Source organism: Corylus avellana, chromosome 4, assembly GCF_965113065.1.
Source record: "Corylus avellana chromosome 4, dhCorAvel1.hap1.2, whole genome shotgun sequence".
NCBI lineage: Eukaryota > Viridiplantae > Streptophyta > Magnoliopsida > Fagales > Betulaceae > Corylus > Corylus avellana.
The window spans coordinates 10,770,782-10,786,210 of NC_142493.1; the positions used below are offsets into that span (position 1 = coordinate 10,770,782).

Consider the following 15,429-nt stretch of genomic DNA (forward strand, 5'->3'; position numbering starts at 1 on the left):
TGTGAAGATGAAGAGTATTCTCATAGACTGGTTGATTGAAGTTGATTTAAGATTTGAACTCATGCCTGAAATCCTCTACCTTGCCATAAACATACTTGATCGGTACCTTTCTATGAAGAATGAATCAAGGAGAGAACTTCAATTGGTGGGCATAGGCTCCATACTCTTATCCTGCAAGTATGAAGAAAGCTACTGTCTACAGGTAGCTAGCATTCTTCTGTGATTACTTCTAATTTGAAATTCTCACATGTAGGCTCAATATATGTGCCTATATGGTATTAAAGTATGCGAGTATGGGGATGAATCATGTTCCCAATTTTGAATCATGGTGTGCCATATTGCAGTTAATAAGTATCGCAGTACATTTGTGGCCTGTATATACTTAGTCTTGGTATTCATTGAACAGTAATGCTATTTTTTACGCCCATTTCATACCCGCTGATGTAGTGTGTTTTAAGTGGCTTCTCATATCAACCATTTAAAAAATAAATAAAAGGAATGCCACTTGAAATATGCCGCGTTAGCGGATGTGAAATGAATGTATTAAATGAGTGTGGAGAGTATAAAAGGAAAAAGAATAAACAAGTACCAAGTTCAGATGGTGTTTTTTCTGTCTTTTTTGACAGGGATTGTGCCAAACTTTTGGTTGGCTTCCACTCAGCTTCTGCAGAAAGTGGTGTACAGGAAGTACTCAAGTCCAGACAGGGATAGTGCCAAACTTTTGGTTGGCTTCCTCTCAGCTGTTGCTCAATGTACTCCTGTTCACATCATTTGTGAAGATACTATCTTGTATCTTGGCTACTTTTTGTATCCAAATCACTCTATACATCTAGTGATGTGTTTGGATTGGATTTTATGCTAGAAGATCTGAAATTCTTTTATATGTTGGATACATTAGAAATCACTCTTAGAGTAATGATGTATATGCCTTAGTTTCTATGGTCTTTTGCATGGATCGATTGCGGTTCTCATACTCAGCTGAATTCACAATTAATCAACCAATACAAGTTTCTTTGTCGAGTCATTTTGGTCTTCGAAGTTCCAAGAAATTTTTCAGGTTGAGATTTAAGTCTATCCATCGCTTATGAATGCTGCCTTGTAGTCAGCTTTAAATTGTCCTAGAGAAGTAGCATCTAAGTTGTTCACTATGCACTCTGAAACACTAATTCATTACATTTGATTGTAGTATAATGAGAAAAGTATAGTTAAAATCATTCATTCTATTACTAATTTTTTGTTTTTTGTTTTTTTTCTCTTCTCAAATACAAATAACTACACCACATAGACATGATGACAAGACCATTCAACCTCATAATACTGAAAATAACAACGCCAGAGAAGAGATGTACGACATACACCTTGAGCTGAAGGGCTTTACTTGAGAAAAGATTCAGACTGCTTTCAAAGACTATATGATTGAGCCACTTGAGTTAGGGTTCCATTCCCATTCTGCATGTCTTTGTTACCGTGTAGATTTAGGAGTTTCAAATTCAATGGCTTTGGCTGTTGTTTCTCGATGAACGGCATAATTACATGCTGGCTTGAGTCAAAGGATATAGAACATGTCTCCAGCCCAATTTGTCCACTGCTTAGACAATAATCTCCTACTTAGGAAGATTGGTGCTTCTGGGAAATCATGAGCAGAGACGAGTGCTGAAATCATTCATCCATCAAAAATCAGGCTCTTCCATTAGTTAAACAGGGAAGACAGTTGGAAAATTTATCAATATCATAGATGAGGGTGTAAAATACGATGGTCACAGTTATATTTGAAGCCACACATGATTGAGGCACCACTTGTTTGGGTCAATCTTGTGGAAAGCAAGTTCCTGTGTCAAGGGACCATTTTCCTTCATTTTGGAGTTATTTTGTCTTCAGTAATTAGCTAACTTCCTAAGCCTAAAACCTGGAACCAGCTCAACTAAACCATGTAGACTCTTCAACGGAGACAAACATATAGTTCTCTTTATAACATCGCTCACTTGGTTTTAGAACTCACTGATATCCATGATGATGTATGCATTCTAAATACAAGTAAAATTTCTCTGAGACGCAGCTAAATTAATTAAAAGTTGCAAAATGTGCTGGCATGCATGTTTGCAATAGTTGTGCAGGTAGATGCTCGAGTAATGATGATATATGCTAATGCAGTGCTTTTCAAAAAGAAGCTGAGGAAAACAAAATCGAAAAAGTGGTTCACGGCATGAGAGACAGGAAGATATGCTCACTAAAAGAGGAATTTTCTTCTTTTTTATTCTTTAAAGATGAGGCATATGAACAATATGAATAACAGAAAGAAGATGAAATTAGATCCTCTAGACTACAAACCTTTGTCCCGACCACGATGGTACCATTGAGGGGATGAGCAGCACATGCAGTCACACCTTCAGATAAAGGGACGAACCTGTTTTGCTTATTTTGATGGTTTACCCCAGAAACGCTCTCTATATTTTCACTAGAACAAGAAGAAATGGGTAAGCTATACTTCAAAACAGAAAGAAAATGAAGTGGAGGAAAGTTCACACACGCCCGCATGCAGTCTTTTAAAGGGCTTGAAAATCATCCTCGGAAGACAAAAAAGAAAAAAGAAAAAAGAGTGAGCAATACTTTTAAATAGAAAGAAAATGCAGGGGACGAAAGTTCATACATGCATGCCTACGCACATACTACTCCCCTTTAGAGCTTGAAAATCATCCTTAGAAAACAATATCTATTTCCAAGCGTTGACACTGGATATATCCCGCCAAAATTAATTGGCAGAATTGTCAGTCATGATAATGTGAAATGTCATACTGATTAAAGTGAGAAATTTTATTAACATGAGCACTGGAGGTTGTTATTTATAAGGCCATGATTATTATCTTCATGTTTCCACATAGAAAAAGCATTTCAGGAGGAAAATACATCCCCCCCCAATTAGGCTGACACATTATTATTTAGATCGGATGGCACATTATATTGATATATTCTCATGTGTCCACACTGGTAAATTAGGTAATCAATCACAATTTAGCCCCTTCAATCACAAGCCAATTAACAAAGGATTGCTATGGTTAGGGGCTCTTACTTGTGATCTACATAGCTGGGAGAACTTGGGTCTGGATAGAAATCCAAAAGATGAATACCTTTATCAGATGATGATCCAACCGTATAGATCTGCACCAGAAGACATCAAAGTAGAATTATACTTTGAGATTTGGTCAGAGGGAGAAAAATTACTTCTCTATAGAATCCTATAGATATGGCTATCATGATGGGTACACTGCAATAATGTATTATGCTTTTATTCAAGACAACTCGTGGACTCATTCCACATTAAGCAGACTGCTTGCAATTAGCTTGGTTCAGCTTATTCTTGCTTATCAATCAGATGAGCCAAGCTAAAGCGTTGAACACTATAAAAACAAAAACAGGACCATGACTATTTAGAATTAGACGTAGTTGTAACCTAATACAGAAGAAAATTTTCCGAAGTACTCGAAGAAAAAAAAAAAAAAAAAAAAAAACTGTATGCCTTGTACAAATCATTATCAGTGGCGAAGATAGCGTACTAGAGAGTAGAGACAATATAGACATACTATTTTCTCTAAGACTGTAGTAAGACTAACTCCAATCCCACCGCACACCTTCACCACCTGAGCCTGGGGCAGTTCTAGACATAACAAAGTGCTTACAAGGCAGAGGAATATTCATCCATCCATACATCTAACTAAGAAAATCCTTGAGATTCTACAACAAAGTAGTCCATATTTGAGATCTTTCACCACAAGGTAAAATAAAACAAACAAAACTTTAATTTGTCAGGTTTTGCAAATTGCAATGCACTTTAGGGTGTCGCTAAGTATTTGAACCCATCACAGCCTCTAAACAAGACTATATAATGCATCATTTTGTGGCAAATCATAGTAATCAATTCCATAAGCTGATGAGTACATAAAGAACATATTGTACTTGTTCTAGTGCTCTCTTATGCCTTTATATCTGGATTTTATAATGTCTATTGGGGCTAAATATGTCACTCTCTTCTTGGCTAATTAATCCACTATTGCTACCGTCACAAATGAAGGGCTACTAATTAAAAAAAAATCAGGATACGCATGCTTCTAAAAAAAGAATGGATTGGCAAACAAATCACAGCTGTCTTTACTAGCTCCATCTTTTACAGCACCATTAATAAGCAACACATTAGAGATAAAACCTGTGTATGTCAAGTCATACATAAGAACCATATGGAATGAAATTAGGCCAATGATTGACTATACTCACTGAATATGTAGGTAGCCATGATGGTTTCCTCAAACCTAACAAATCCGATGCATCGTTGGAATCATTTCTAACCCAATCAAAAGGAAATAAGATTAGAGTTACCAAATGCAAGTTGCAAATGCTTTGGACATTAAAATAACAGTTCAATATCAAATTTATTCAACATCACTTACAACCAAGCAGGGGGAGGGCAATGAACATGTGTAACTTGAAAATTGTATATGTCCAAAACACCTGACCTAAAATAAGTAATGTTGTAATGAACTATTGTCAACTATTATAAAATTAACATGCTATAAAACTTGTGAAGATAATTGTTAGAAGTCCCACATTGCCTGGGTATTAAGGAGATTGGCCATTTATAAGTTGAGGGGAAACCTCAATTCTTGAGCTAGCTTTTGGGTTGAGTTAGGCCCAATACCCATTTCTAACATGGTATCAGAGCCTAACCCAATTAATTGGCTGTGGCCCACCGTCACCCATTGTCGCACGTGTTGGCTTGGATGTCCTCCCGCCACACGTGAGGGGGCGTGTTAGAAGTCCCACATTGCCTGGGTATTAAGGAGATTGGCCATTTATAAGTTGAGGGGAAACCTCAACTCTTGAGCTAGCTTTTGGGTTGAGTTAAGCCCAAGACCCATTTCTAACAATAATAAAATGCACAAAAAGAATGAAAACAGGATTCCTTTCCAAACCTACCACCCGTCATCAAGATGGAATGCCAGTTGATATGGACAAGATGGATCAAGATCAATAGAGTGTATTTCTTTTGAAACGATATGTGACTGTGCCTGCATGATAATGACAACATGTAATAAAGGGTACACATTAAAAAATAAAAAAGTGATAAAGGGTAAACTATGGGCCTGCAAAAGGTAGGGTACACATTAAAAAATAAAAAAGTGATTAAGGGTAAACTATGGACCTGCAAAAGGTGATCTTTATCTAGTATTAAATTCACACAGTAAGACCCCATGTAACTGATGCTCAATAAACCGACTCCATGATTTATGAAAAGTAATATACACTAATACTTATGAATTACCAGTATGTTTATGAAGCAAACACTCACAGATTAACCAAAATCTTAATTTTAGAGATGAATACAACAACATATAAGAAATTATAGATATCATAAAAAATATTAGTCTATAAGGTATCACAAATTCATAGGAAAACCAATGGGCCAACCTTCGTTAATTTTTCTATCATCATATTGTCCTCCATATAAAATATCTCTTACGCAAAAGCCAACCATCAGAATGTATCTTCAATAAAGCAAGTTTTGGTTTTATTTATTGCTTTTGAAACTTGAGACCGGTTTGGAATTTTTCAAACATTTAGACAGGTATTTTATTAATGAAGGGATGACACTTGATGAACGATAGACTAAGCATGCTAGATTATTCAAAGAATTAAATTTTTATTTTTATTTTTAAAAAGAAGCTTTTTTAGCTTCAATATAAACAATAAGGCATTGTTTGGCAAAAGCCACCGGCCAGTTACTATTCATCAACAAAAAAATTCAACTCTCAACATTCTCACTTTTTAAATCACATCAATCACTTTTTATTTATATTCAAATAAAAAAATCACTACAAAACAAAAATTTTTCACTTTTCCATACCAAACATTTTTACTTTTTCATTTTTTTCACCACACATTCTTACTTCTTTTTTTTTTACATCAATCAATTTTTGCTACTGTTTTTGTCCACTAAAACCCCAAAAACCTTTCCCAAATGATGCCTAAGGGTAAGGGAGACAACCAGAGGTTGAAACTCTCTACCTGCTATAACCATAGTAGCACCTTATTCGCCAAAGCATTAGTTAGTAGGATATATTTTATTTCTTGTAATAAAATAATTTATTATTTTGAAAAAAAATTATAGTATTTAATTTAAACTTTCTTTATAATACATATACACAATATTGAAATGTCAAATATATCCCTAAAAGATTATAAAACTCAAAAAAAAAATGCAACTGAAAAAAATCGTTGGGGTTGAGGGGGTGGTATAATTGGCATTTCACATGGCTTCTTTTAAGAAAATGATGGAAAATCTGACAGAACGAGCTGATGAAATATGGCAAAAATCAAAAGTTGTTATTTTACAAAATTTTGAAACCAAGAAAGCTTTTTGAGAACAAGTCAAAACTTAGGGTAGTAAACTAAATAAATCCCCTATTAATGAAATAGTAAGCCACTATAGATAGGGAAATTGACTTACAATAGCATCAAAAAAGTTGTGATACCTTCAGAGGCTCAATTTTCTCAAGCATTGATGCGAGCTTCAACGATGTTAGAGGTGGATGACATGCCTGAACGGCCAAAAACCAGAAAATTATAGACAAGGGGAAATAAAGTGAAGAAGCTATGTAATTTCACAAAGTAATAGATGCAAGAAAAGTCTATATATAAAATGTAATATCTTGTAAAAGGTGCAGTCGACGACTAAATAATAGATGGACAAAGCTTTTAGAAGTGCAGTTATAACTAGCATACAAGTTTGTCCTACATGGCCACCTTAAAAGAAAACATACACAGAAAAAAAATTAGAAGAACAAAGTTGGAGACATAATTGCTGATGTGGCCAACACAATGAATATAAGCTATCAAGATTTCCCTTGTTAAACCAGTGCCAACGGTTTGCCAGTTGTTTCATGTGCTGATTCAAACTTTTGTGGTAAACAAGCATGTATAAAGAAAAATGAGAACTGAACTATTTTACCTCTTTATGACTTTGAAAAGCAGTAGAGCCTCTTCCTCCTCGAAGATCCCACATATAAATAATCCCATGCTTACCAGCCCCAAAAATGATCTACAGATAAATAAAATTGTTATTGCTAAGGTCCATAAGATTTAGTAACAAAATCCAGATGCAACTTGCAGGAATAAAATCGTGCAAATACACGCATTTCTTTCTATTGAGTATTGACTGAATTTTCAATCAATAAGCTGACAAGAACTGACCCGCATGGGATTGAACTAGTGAGTAGTGACATTACCTTTTAGGAGGGGAGGAGTTGCCATTTAGTCCAAAGAGCATTACTTAATTAGTAGAGTCAACACTAAAATTACGCAGACCTTTAACCAGTGACAATTTCTCACCCCTTTTCTAGGTATATTCATGAATTCAAGTCAGGAATAGAAAGATAATCTTCCTTTTGTAGATCTAACTTGTTTTGGTCCAGATGGAAATCACAAATAATTATTGCTTTGTTGTCTTCAAGCCAGTTTCAATTAGCTGTATATTCAAAAAAACCAAAAATACTATAAAGAATGTTGTTTCATTATAGAGACACATAACCAATAGTTGTACCAATGAGCTCTAGCTCAAATGATACCTCATTCCACCATAAAAAAAAAGGAGGGTAAAATCGTAGGTTCAAGACACACTGGGTGCTTGTGTAAATTATAAATTAAAAGGAAACAATGTGGGTAGCATGAAGAATATTCTGCTGTTCCACTTTCTGTAAGAACTGTTCTTCTACATGGCTAGCCTTCCCCAAAACTCTTGTTCTCTAGTTCTTGAGTAGAGAACATTTTTAAGAAAGGCCACAAAATATGGATTACTGCACAACTATAGAAACCACCCTACCTTGCAAACCAGGATGACTGCAATTTCATGAATATAAGTAGTGATGCGGGACAAAAAGACCTAGAGAATAAAGCTTAGAGAAAAGAGGGAGAAGCCGAGAGAGAAGAAGATGAAGCTGGGAAGAAGCTTTAGAAAGGGGGGAGAAAACAGAAGAAATTAGGGGAAGGGAAAGACAAATCCATGGCTCACAAAAATCTCAATTCATCATAAACCGTCGAATAGAAAAGAAAATTACATTTACATAGACTAATAGCTAAACCCTAACCTAACCCTAGGGCAATGCCCATTTAATTTTTTTTTGATAAGTAAGTTGTAGTACTCGTAACTAACGGCAATGCCCATTTAATACTTACCTAACATGGCTTTATTTTCTTGCCTAACATAAGGGGGCAACGAATGCTCAATTATGGAATTACAAAAAATAAAAATAAATAAATCCTATATTAAAACTTAAATTGATACACTAAAATAAAACCCTAAATAAAATTAACGGTTACCGCTTTCCGCCTCAAGTAGCTTTCCCAACTCTCATAATCACACTTTTCCTACGCTAATCCTTGAATATGCTTGCTCCGTTTTATCCTATAGCATGTTGAGTAATATGACAAACACATATACATGTAGAAAGCATAAAATGTAGTTCAAGAGTAGATAACAACGTAGGAAGTTGTACGTCCATCAGATCATAGACATTATACAAAAATATATCTTGCCCACAGATGCACATCTGTAACTTAATAAACTATAAAGAGGGTTGTGATCACCAACCTGATTTTCCACATTCATTTCAATGCTATTAAGGGTGCTATGGGAATTAGTTGTGAGCTCAAGACATGGAAGAGTACTCGTTCTTCTGTCCCATACACTGACAACACCATATGTATCAGAAGCAAGTAACCTATAGAAAATGGGCATAAAAAAGAAAGAGATGCTATTAGAAGACCAAATAATTCACAAAAACCAGATTCCACTGAGAAGTCATAAAAAAGGTCAAAGAATACATCATATACCACATTATGCAAATGCAAACAAACCACAATTTACTACTATCCAAGCAAAGTACAATCTGGATCATGCTTTAAGTTGCATCACACCCCTTTTGCAACAACATAAGTTACTCGCAATGAGATTGATTAGTTGTCCAATCTTAATTGAAAATCAAGACCTATGAACACCCAAAATATAAAGGCCACAACCTGTCTCATAGGATGGCCAAAGTGAAAATCTCATAACTATAATCTTTTTTTTTTGGCTACAGTGTGCCCAATTTAATAGATTAAGGAATTTTTGCTTTTTTCCATTTTACTTGAAGAGCTAGAAAATGCAGTTTTAGTATAAAGAGCTTAGTACATGATTTCAGTGAAAGGAAATAAAGCAAATTGAAGAAAAGGGCAGACACATGCCTTAGAGCATAGTTCTGCCAAACCACAAACCTTCTTATGGCATGAACAAAAAGGGTTTACCATGCTGTAACAAGTGATTCTGCACTGATATGCATTCGAGAGAAAAAAAAATACATGATTTTAAAAAATTTATAATTGCTCCCTATACTGCATCAGCAAAGCAACCTTTAGGTATTGTAGGATCTATTTTTCAAATTTAAAGACTGAATCACATGACTAGAAAATGCAGATCATTTATCCATCCAACCACCAAATTCCATGTTCTAATTCTAACAGGTGAGTTCATATCTATGTAAACTTTGAGGTCAAAAGAGAAAAATATATTAAATTACATGAATAGCCCTAATTATTAGAAATATTCCTAAACAAATTTGGCATAAGCTTGTTCTCTCACAAGTCCATCATCCAAGTCTGGCAACAAAACCATTTTTTTTCTCTGAAGTTACCCTCTTTTACCAACCTTGAATCATCAATTGAAGTAAAAGCTATATCAGATAGACCTTTATGAATGTCAGACCCATGAACAGTGACAGTATTTCTTGTTTTTAATATCTGCATCAACAATGAACACAGTGAACAAGAATTGTCATACACACGGAAAACAACAGGATATCATACCAAGTAGTATGACCGAACTGCAGCACTACACCACAACACAGCCTTCATAATAAAAATTCAAATAAAGAATGAAGAAATGTGAGACCATAAATTAGTTTTTCTATGAAGCTGTCAAAATACTTGAGAAGAACCAGACCACCAAGGCTGTAAGCCAAGTAGAATGTGAGTCCGGGAATCAAGTATCCTACATTGTCTTCAAAAAAGTTTATGTGTATGCATGAGGTGTGGAGTGTGTGTTACCTTCTAATAATAAGAAAAATAAGGGTTGGATAATTTATATACCTTGAGAAATCAGCATAAAAGTAATCCTTCAATATAGAAGGTTTCAATGATAATGCAATGGAAAACAAAGACCATGAGGGCTTGAGTGCCTATTAACGTTAATTAGCATATATGCTTCCAGTATGAAAAGGAAAAAGAGAAAGCTTACTTCGACTGGTTCAGAAGAGACGTAACCAATGTCAAAAATAAGTACTGCATTACATTTCGTGGATGTGCAAGCAACCTAACAAAATGAACAAATTGATATATATTAAGGTTAAAATTCCAGGAGGAAATTAAGACAGGGAAACAGTTACAACACAGTTAATCAGCCCAAACAGCAGATGCATCTAACAATATGATTGACAGTTTCCAAACTAGAAGCATTATACAGATGCATATATTCTTCTCATTCCAAATAAGAACTATCACTCAGAGAACAAACAAAATGATACTAAGCCTGTCGCACATGACATCTAACTCACTACTAACAGCATGATATCAAGGAAAGCACTTTTGAATATTGATGAATGACAAGGGAACTAAGACTGAGAAAGGAAGAGAATAACTAAACTAATGTTGAAAGTTTGACCAGTAAAAACCTAAATTAATCACAGTACAAGTGGCCAAGTAGTCGATGATGAACCTTCTTACAAACCTATTCATATAAAGATAAAAAACTGAAAAAAAAAAAAAAAAAAAATGTTGCATCTTGGGGAAATGAGGATGGCATTAATTTTGTTATAGCCTCCAAGTTGGCATCTGAAATTCAGATCCTCTTAATGGTAAATGCATGCAAAACTCTTATTTAACTAAGCTATTAGAGACTAAGAAAGCTCCTAAAAAATACTACAAAGAAATGTGTGTACTTATAATAGAATTTTGAAGTCAAACGTAATGAATCAACTAGAGAGACACATAGATTACAAACATACATAAAAAGAGGGGGGAGGGGGGTTTTCAACAAGCAGGGATTAACACAAAGTTGAGTTGACATGAGTTGTTGGGTGCAATTGAAGGTTAGATATGCATCCATCCAAGGGGAAAAGGGACAAGAAACTAAAGTCTCTTCTCAATAAGATAGTTAATTAGACCACATCAGAAAGAGTTTAAAATAGATGATGATTCAAATCAAAGGGATAATAAACATCCATTTCTAGTTTTAACGACTCATTGAAAATAAAGTTTCTTTCATGATATGTTTTGATGAAACACGATTTGAAAAGTCATACTGGTAGCAGGGAAGCATTATGAGATCACTTATGGACTCTTTCTCCCATCATTCTTCAACTATTGGTACAAAACTATCATATATTCATATACTTACGAGAAAAGTCATTTTAACAAGCACATCACTAGTGCAATGGTTGAAATTTGAGCTTTAGTGCCACAATCTTTCACTGTTTTAATGATATTTCGATTAATTATCAAAAAAATTAAAAAAAAAAAAAAAATCACTGTTAATGCAAGCACAAGCCACATTCTAAGAAACATATCTGGTTCTGTAGTGTATCATCCATAAAGTATAAATATCTCAATGTATAACAGCAAGTAGAAGCACCCAAATCCATACCTCATCTTGGTTAGTGCAATTCCACCTGACCACATCAAGTTGTTGACGTAAAGAAAGGTGCATTAAATGCTTAGTTTCATCTTCCTTCGTGCCTACCAGGATTTTTAAAAAAGGAATGACATTAATAGTAAAGGTAACATGAAATTTGTTCTTGAATTACACTGCAAGAGATAGTAACCAAAACTTATGATACATCAAAATACAAATTAAAAGGAAGTACATATTAACAATCTGTCATTGACATTTAAGCAACCATATTTAAGAGCATTACATTAAAGTTCATCTTGCATTCCAGAAAAAAAATAAAAAAATAAAAAATAAAATAAAAATGCCAAGGGGAGGAAGTTTTTTAGACGCCAACTGACAAACATGGTCAATTTGCAATGAAAGAATATGAGTATTGCATATCATTCCACAGTTTTAAAGACAGCTGGAAAGTGATGCTGCTTGCTATATTAGACACAATGAATGGCGCTTCCATTTTTAGTTTCAAGGCAGCAGATCCATCGCTATGAGCACATTGCATGTGTTGCAGAAGGACAAAAACATTCACAGTGAAGTCACCACAAACATACATGCTTATCACATGAGAAATAAAATGTAGAATTGTGCCTTGTCACTGGAACCAGTTGCTTAACATTACATGTATTAACCATAAACATTAAGAATATTATCGATCAAAAATGTTTTTTTTTTTTTCATATAAAAAATTAAAAACAAACCAAGTGAAATTTCCAGCCTGTCATCCCAGCTGCCACATGTAAAACCAAAATATGAGTTTAACACTTCCTAGTGTACACTCAAATTATGAATCTCCTCCACATGAGTGTCTATCTATTGACGTTACCATTGTCATCAGGTTCTACTTTAAGAGCATGAGTGCATCACTCCTGTTAAATAATTCAAAGAAATCTTTCCAAAGCATAACTAAGCCTCCAATTGGTTAAAACAGATACGTGCCAAGAGGCCTCTTGCTATACTGTTTCCCTAGGGAAACAGTATAGCAAGTTGCAGTGCAGGAACTTACTCGGCAATGATTCATTACTCTGGCAATAAAGAGCTTCAAAGTCATGCACTGTTAAACATCCTGATTTTGTCACTGACGCCAAATATATCCCCTGGAATAAAGTTAATAAAAGAAAAAAGGTGAAATCTCAAGCTTTTAAAAAACAAGTGAAGCCAAAGTAAAAGAAGCAATGAGAGACTCAATCTAGAACTATAAGAATTCAAATTAATAGGCTCCATGGTGTTTGACCTCAAAGACTGTCATTTGCATAACTATACATACGTAAAAAGTACAGAGATTATGACTTGGAAAGCAAAGATTCAGCGTTCACCTTGTTGTCAAACTCCAGTGCAGAGATGCCTTGCCTGAAAAGGAACCTCCATATGTAAACACATCAAACATGAAACCCGAGAAGAAAGAAAACGTGGAAAGCAAAAGAATGTCCAAGCATCAATATACCAATGTGACATAAAACTTAGAAAGCTGTTTTAAAAGTAGAAAAGGAGTAGGAGTTCGCTCTAAGACATGTTATTAAAGAAGCATACAATCTAAAGAGTAGAGAGAGTTCAATTCACCCATTACACATTAAAGTAATGTGTGAGCTTTGCTCAATTAACAAAATTGGTTTGGGTTCATAGTTGATACCATAACTTAGGTTCGCAAGCCAACATCATCCCATACATTTAATAACACAATCACTCAATCATTGTCAACAACCACATGCTTAGCATGTGGTGTAACACCACAAACCATAAAAATTCCACCCCTAGCGATATACGTATCTCAACACAAAAATTAGATAAGAGCTACCAAACTAACAGCATTTTGTGGTATAAGCCTATTATCACTTCCCTTCATGACTCAATTCACTTTTAGTTAGATTCATTATTCAAGCTTTGAATATTAGATTTGACAACAGAAACGTGCAAATAGATACATTTGATCTTCAATTAATTCATGATCTCATATAAGAACCCCACATATAAGCTAGAATTTACGAAAACAATAACAATAAATAGTGTAATAAGAGATACTAACTTTCTAATTGGCATTGGGCTGTCGATTCTTGCACCGTTATCAATCATATTCATCTGTAAAACAGATCCGAAACAATCTAAACCACTAAATAACAAAACTAATCAATCAAACAACGAGCTGTGGCTGTCCCTTACATGTGTTCGACACGGCGCGCCATCGACACGGTATGAATGCGGAAATGCCCCAATCTTTTTCCACAACCAAAAACCAGCGCAAAGACTCAGCCATTTTTTTACACAAAACAATTCAACAAACAAACAAAGTAAATCACAAATCGGACGCACCTCGGAATACGACTGCATGAGCAAACCGGAGATCTCGTGGCGGTACTTCGGCTCGAACCGGCCATTCAATTCGATAGCCATTCGCTTCCATCGGTGCCTTTGAATGGGTTTAGGGATTTCAGGTGAGGGCTTGAGAGGGGTCAAGTATTTGTCCATTGAAGTTTTGAACAGAGAGAGATTGCGGGTTTCGGTGTGACAGAGTGAGTTTCAGGCAAATCGACTGTTGTGATCGTTTTCTTTTTTTTTTTCCCGCCAAGTCCACTATTTCCCTGGGATACGAGATACTTTAGTGATCTTTCATGTTGGATTAGCAGAGATACTCTCGGGAGATGCTCATACGGGAGTACTCGGCAATCCCGGGAAGTGTTTGTCTCGGCGATTGCCATTGGAATACTTGATGGGCCTTTCCGTATTGAGTAACTCTCGAGAGTCTTTCTTCCTGGGCCGGGAGCCCGTTGCTGGTTTAAAGGCCCACAGCGAATTCGATGGATTGGATGGGGTAATTTCCAACAAACATGAATGTGCTATATATTTTGGTGATGCTAGGCGGCCAACCATAATCTTACCAGTTCTTTTTTTTTTTTTTTTTTTTTTTTAAATACCTTTGATTTGAAGTCACAAACAGCATGTGTGTTGTCTAAATTAACCTTTTTTTTGTTTTTGTTTTTGGTTTTGGTTTTGTGTTTTGTCTAATATGACCCATGAGTCACAAGGTGGGTGAGTTAGAACCACCATTGAACCCACAGATCAGGAGTTTATTTTTTAATAAAAATAAGAGCATTTTAAGAATTTCACACCATCGTTAGGATTTAACAGAAAATCCTAACGGATGGAGGCAATTGGAACAAATCAAAAGATCGATGGACGTGAGAGTTTTTTAAACTTTAGGGGGTATTTGCAAAAAATGTGACATTTCAAGACTAAGTGAAGTTATCCATTTTTTTTTTTTTTTTGGGTATATCATATTTACTCAATTTTATAATTTTACTTTATTTGTTTCGAAAATTTAATATATACTTAGGCGTAAAATGATTTTCAAAAAATGATTTCCGTATTTTATGGTGTTTACTTCGACATAAAATAGTAGTCAATGGAAAATATTTTCTTTTTGACCGAAAATTCTTCTTTAATTTTTGAAAAATGGTTTACGGTTTTCATGTAAATCATTTTTTGACTTTGAACATCTCATTCTCAAATCGACGGATCTTGCCAAGACCCACCCAGAACCTCGCCGAGACTTGTTCAGGACCTGCTCGAGACTCATCTAGGATCCGCTCGAGACCCCGCCAGGACTTGCTTGGGACTTGACCGGACTTGAACAGGACTCGCTCAGACCTATCCAGGACCCGCCCGAGACCTAATCGGGACCCACCCAGGAC

General features: G+C 35.2%; 1 protein-coding gene across 3 annotated transcripts; it reads right to left on the bottom strand.

Moving 5' to 3' along the window:
- Window positions 1–1,506: 1,506 nt before the first annotated feature.
- Window positions 1,507–14,410, bottom strand: LOC132179929 (Transducin/WD40 repeat-like superfamily protein). 3 transcript variants are annotated; one of them, XM_059592743.2, is made up of 17 exons: window positions 14,051–14,410; window positions 13,901–13,954; window positions 13,767–13,819; window positions 13,060–13,093; window positions 12,750–12,840; window positions 11,723–11,814; window positions 10,319–10,393; window positions 9,731–9,822; window positions 8,636–8,765; window positions 6,998–7,087; window positions 6,522–6,587; window positions 4,966–5,057; window positions 4,440–4,505; window positions 4,267–4,333; window positions 3,068–3,156; window positions 2,329–2,455; window positions 1,507–1,653 (listed from the first exon to the last, which is right to left on the bottom strand). In XM_059592743.2, the coding sequence occupies exons 1-17, from the start codon at window positions 14,204–14,206 to the stop codon at window positions 1,609–1,611; spliced, it is 1,419 nt and encodes a 472-aa protein (XP_059448726.2). In that variant the 5' UTR covers window positions 14,207–14,410; the 3' UTR covers window positions 1,507–1,608. The 3 variants fall into 3 exon arrangements, with proteins under 3 accessions (XP_059448726.2, XP_088372038.1, XP_059448727.2); XM_088515912.1 differs by lacking the exon at window positions 2,329–2,455; XM_059592744.2 differs by lacking the exons at window positions 1,507–1,653; window positions 2,329–2,455 and adding an exon at window positions 2,465–2,564.
- Window positions 14,411–15,429: the final 1,019 nt, after the last annotated feature.

Excerpts from the sequence above, each read along its gene's own strand:
- LOC132179929 (XM_059592743.2), bottom strand. The coding sequence starts at position 14,206 with ATGGACAAATACTTGACCCCTCTCAAGCCCTCACCTGAAATCCCTAAA. Across the intron at positions 8,766-9,730 it reads ACTTCAATTGATGATTCAAG|GTTACTTGCTTCTGATACAT; the intron begins GTTGGTAAAAGA and ends CATTTTCTATAG. Across the intron at positions 3,157-4,266 it reads CATGGCTACCTACATATTCA|ATCTATACGGTTGGATCATC; the intron begins GTGAGTATAGTC and ends CTTCTGGTGCAG.